The sequence below is a fragment of the Chiloscyllium plagiosum genome, unplaced genomic scaffold (genome assembly GCF_037043375.1).
Source record: "Chiloscyllium plagiosum isolate Xiang-an unplaced genomic scaffold, Cpla_swu_hap1 HiC_scaffold_41, whole genome shotgun sequence".
NCBI lineage: Eukaryota > Metazoa > Chordata > Chondrichthyes > Orectolobiformes > Hemiscylliidae > Chiloscyllium > Chiloscyllium plagiosum.
Genome location: NW_028270179.1, coordinates 34,256,593 through 34,261,378, shown reverse-complemented (window position 1 = coordinate 34,261,378; position 4,786 = coordinate 34,256,593). Strand labels below are relative to the sequence as shown.

Sequence of the window (4,786 nt, the reverse complement as noted above, 5' to 3'; positions counted from 1 at the left end):
GAGTTAATGGAATTAGTCATTATAATTGCGGCTATCAATTCTATTATTTCTGTTCATTTACTTTCCTTAATCCTTGTACTCTTTTGGTTATCCGCTGAGCCTATTTTGATGTACTGCGTGTGCTTGTTTCTCTATCACTCTCCATAAGCCCTTTCCGAGCTCATTTTCTTTTCAGGATGCTCACTTCTTGTTAGCACATTGAGAACTGGAGTTGGGAGTTCGTGTTTCGGCTGTACAGGACATTGCTAAGGCAACTTTTGGAACACTAGAGGCAATTCTGTTGTCCCAACCATCGGACGGATGTTGAGAAACTTGAAAGGGCTCAGTAAAGTTTGAGAAGTTTGTTGTCAGCGTTGAGGATTTGAGCAAAAGGGGGAGGCTGAATAGATTGAGGCTATCTTCCCTGGAGTTTCGCTGGCTGAGGGGTTACATTATAGAGGTTTTTAAGATCATGAGATGCATGGATAGGGTAAATAGACAAGGTCCTTTCCCTAGATTGGGCGGATCCAGACATGGAGGACATAGGTTTCGGGTGAGAGTGGAAGGGGCGTAAAGGGCAACATTTTCACAGAGTTGATGGTGCATTTATGGGCTGAGCTGCAAGAGGAAGTGACAGAGCCTGGTACAATCACGTTTTAAAGGCATCTGGTTGGAATTTTCAACAGAAAATGTGTAGAGGGATATGGGCCAAGTGCTGGTAAACGGGAGTACATTCATTTTGGATGTCTGGTCAGTATGGGCAATTTGACCGAAGTTGAAAAATGTGTTGCTGGAAAAGCGCATATAATTCTCGTTAAGATTGTGATTTGACTTCCTGAGGGCTTCATACCTCTGAATTGTAGAAGGCACGATCTGGATTGCATTTCAAATTCAACTTTCTGTCAAACATCACAGAGCCTGAGAGTCATAGAGCTGTGCATCACAGAAACAGACACTTCGGTCAAATTGGGAGAAAGTGGGGACTGCAGATGCTGGAGATCAGAGCTGAAAAATGTGTGGCTGGAAAAGCGCAGCAGGTCAGGCAGCATCCAAGGAGCAGGAGAATTGACGTTTCGTGCATAAGCCCTTCTTCAGCATCTGCAGTCCTCACTTTCTCCCAATTTGACCGAAGTGTCTGTTTCTGTGATGCACAGCTCTATGACTCTCAGACTCTGTGATGTTTGACAGAAAGTTGCATTTGAAATGCAATCCAGATCGTGTCTTCTACAATTCAGAGGTATGAAGCCCTCAGGAAGTCAAGTCACAATCTTAACGAGAATTATATTTGATTTATTTCTAACGTTTAACATGAGAGCCATTCTTAGTGCGTGAAGTTACATTTATGCACCTTTTTTTTCAAACAAAATCACCTCATTACTTTTCACTGCTTTTCACAGAGACGACGACGTTTATCCTTTCATCCAGATTTCACAGATGCATCAATCAACTCAATTTCAAAAGGAAATCGCTTTTTGGTAAACTTTTGCACTTGGCAGAAGAGGTGAAAACGTGAGAAACTATCTCCTTGACATTTGGTTGCAATGAATTTCTAAAGCGATATTAGGGGTTGACTTGGCTGCCATTGGCGTGAATTAACAAACCTGGGCATTATGATGACCCGCATGCCAGAATTGCTGAGCTAAAGATTTATACTGCTATGTGTGGGCTTTGTGAACTTCAAAAGTCACATCAATTCAGTCGGCCTCACTGTTTATGACATTTCGTCATCAGTTTGGAGAAGTAGTTGAAAGCATCTTTCAACTGACCTCGAAATTTTGTCTGTGTCACTGCATAAATGCACGTGTTCGTGCATGAACTTAAGAGTTGCAGCATGTACCCGCTTTCCTGCAGAATAAATTTGGGATCATTGAGATTGGAACCGATTAAAAATCTGTTACCTGAAATCTTCACAAATAGAAAATACACAATGTACGTCAACCACAACAGGAGGAAACTGCCTGAGATTGCAAAGAGTAAGATGATGGACTTTCTCCTGCTCTCCATTTCTGTGTCACGCTTATTATTTTCATTGCTGTGGGATCGGAGTCTCCTGCGGGATCTACCAGCAACTATGATGTGTCTGACAGTCAGTGCATTAAGGAGTAAAATAAGGACGAACGGTAGACATGGAGTTTGAATACGGTCTAAAGTTTCAAGCATTCTCCAAACAACAGATGTGTAAAAGATCTCCTTAATGTTGCAGTACCAGCCTACGCTATCAATGGTATATAAGGGCTCATATATGAAGTAAAATGGAATGTTTACTGAACAGCACAGCACGCAGACGATTGCTATAACGAAAGATGCTACTTTGTCTGTACAGTATTTCGTTTTCTGCTTCTGGTAACAAATGGTTATGAACCGATCAAAGGTGAAAGCGACAGTCAACCAGACAGAGCAGTTTCGGGAAGCGTAGACAAGAAGAATTATGAGACGACATCCTGTTGTGGCGTTTATTAAACTAGCTGGAAAGTAAATTGCCAGAAGCCGACTTAAAATCACTGCAGCGATAATAACAAGGAGATCTGTGGCCGCCATGGAAATTAGATATCGAGTGATGCATCCTGAGAGCCCACATCTTCCTCGGGAGAGTATAGCTATTGTCACCAGGTTGGCTGTAAGAGACAGAGTGCGAGATAAAATGAGTGTGAGAGGGAGAGATTGAGTGAGACGGACAGACAAGTAGAGACAGAGACACAGAGAGAGAAACTTACAGATAGACAGATGAAATGGAAAATGGCATTGTTCATTTGGCGAAAGGATAACATGCAATTTGTAACAGTTATGTTGGATTCAAAACGAAAATAAGTGTTTGAGCATGTATTTCCGAAGGGTCACGAATGAAAATGTTGATCCCAAAGAAAAACTGAACACAGGAAAGAAAGTTTCTTCAGAATCTTCCTGCTTAGTGCCTTGCTATAATAAATAAATGTCATGAATTGAACTTCATTTCACAACCGGAATTTGGAGTAGCGATGCTATAATGGTGAGGGAAAGCATATTGAATCATATCTGATCATAGTAAACAATGACAATAACTGTATCAACAAGACGAAATCCACTTTAATTGTTTCATCAACAATCTTTCCCTCAAGTTACAGACAGATCTCAGGCATTCACTTACGAAAATATAATTCACAGCTCATTAGATTCAGAAACAGACCACGTTGAATTGCAGTAGGACTGTGAAGTAGGAAATACTCGCGCCACTCACGTGCGAGGCATTTGGCATCGCAAATCAAGATAGCAGAGAACATGCTTGCGTTTTTCAGTTAATGAATCTTCACTACTTGCACATCTTCTGTATGGCAGTAGGTGTGCAATGTAATGGTTACTGGACGTGTATAGTTCCAACAACAATCTTCACTGTTTCTCAGGAAAATGCGTAGCCCTATTGGTTGTCAACATCTAAATGAACATTCACTTCCTTCAGAAGTAAGTGAAATTCGCGGCTGTCTGTATCATCTCCAAGATGCGCTGCACGAATTTACAAAGACCCTGAAGAAAGAACACGCTAAACCCGTGGACAATCGCTGACAGAGGGGGAAGGAAAGAAGATCATTTGCAATACCAGCACCTGCAAGGTCTCCTTCAATTTACTCCTCACCACGACCTGGAAACATATTACCACTCCTTCAATGTCAACATTTCAGTACCCTGTAATTACCTCGGAGAAAGTGAGGGCTGCAGACGCTGGACAGCCAGTGCTGAAGTGTGGCACTGGAAAACATGGCATATCAGGCAGCATACCAGGAGCTGGATAGTAGACGTTTCGAGTATAAGCCCTTCATCAGGATGTGCTTATGCCTGATACTCCATCTCCTCAGATACTGCCTCACCTCCTGTGCTTTTCCAACGCTATATTTTCCGACTCCTTAAGTATTCCTGAACAACACTTCGGAACAATCGCATAAAGGGAACTGCAGTGGTTCAAAACGACAATTTAATCACCATCTTCAGAAGGGAAGCTAGGGTTGGCTAATACGTGCTGACCCAACCAATGGTGCACTTCTTCCACGAACGTGTACAAAACAAAGACTAGAAATGAAAAAAAAATGGTCATAAAGAAATAAAGTAAATTACATAAAGTAGATATGATCGCTAAAACATCCGTCATAAACATCTGAATGAACCAGATTGGGAATATTAAAAAAAAACCTTCGAAACTAGAATGAACACCATTGATTGCCATTGTTCACTGACTCAGAAAGTCAGCTAACGTTTACTTCAGCAAGAACAACAAAAAGGTTAAGGGTATTACGATGTTTCACTGATTAAATGAAATCTTTATCAATCAGCTGAGGATATAATCAATCCCCAACTATTCCACAAACGCACTTTTAAACATCAGTATGTCAATAATACTGTATTCTCATAATTTACCTGGAACTCCGAAAGTAGCAAGGGCTGAGTAATAAAGTACAAATATCGGCGCTCTTGCAGGAGCATGCATTTTCTGTGAGAATAATGAATTATTACCATCTGGCTTTTGAAGTAAGCATTGTGCTGCACGTATTTATATCTGGTATTCACCTCTAGAGACACAATTATTTCATATCATTGGTTGCACTTAGTACGGTCCTAATTAAAAAAATACATTTTCACTCTGATGGCATCTAATGCTATGGGGAGAAAGTGAGGACCGCAGATGCTGGAGATCAGAGCTGAAAATGTGTTGCTGGAAAAGCGCAGCAGATCAGGCAGCATCCAAGGAACAGAAGAATCGACGTTTCGGGCATAAGTCCTTCTTCAGGAATCTAATGCTATGGACCAGGCTTATACGAGAAAAAGATAAGTCATTGAGATA

At 41.2% G+C, this 4,786-nt stretch overlaps 1 protein-coding gene across 1 annotated transcript; it reads right to left on the bottom strand.

The window, feature by feature from the left end:
- Positions 1 to 1,683: 1,683 nt before the first annotated feature.
- Positions 1,684 to 4,432, bottom strand: LOC148138221 (putative G protein-coupled receptor 139). The gene is made up of 2 exons (XM_087981890.1): positions 4,363 to 4,432; positions 1,684 to 2,594 (listed from the first exon to the last, which is right to left on the bottom strand). Exons 1-2 carry the CDS (start codon positions 4,430 to 4,432, stop codon positions 1,684 to 1,686), a joined length of 981 nt encoding a protein of 326 aa, XP_087838016.1.
- Positions 4,433 to 4,786: the final 354 nt, after the last annotated feature.

Bases quoted from the DNA above. Each gene is read 5' to 3' on its own strand.
- LOC148138221 (XM_087981890.1), bottom strand. From the start codon at position 4,432: ATGCATGCTCCTGCAAGAGCGCCGATATTTGTACTTTATTACTCAGCC. The intron at 2,595-4,362 runs GTAAATTATGAG...TGTCTCTTACAG, and splicing joins TGCTACTTTCGGAGTTCCAG to CCAACCTGGTGACAATAGCT.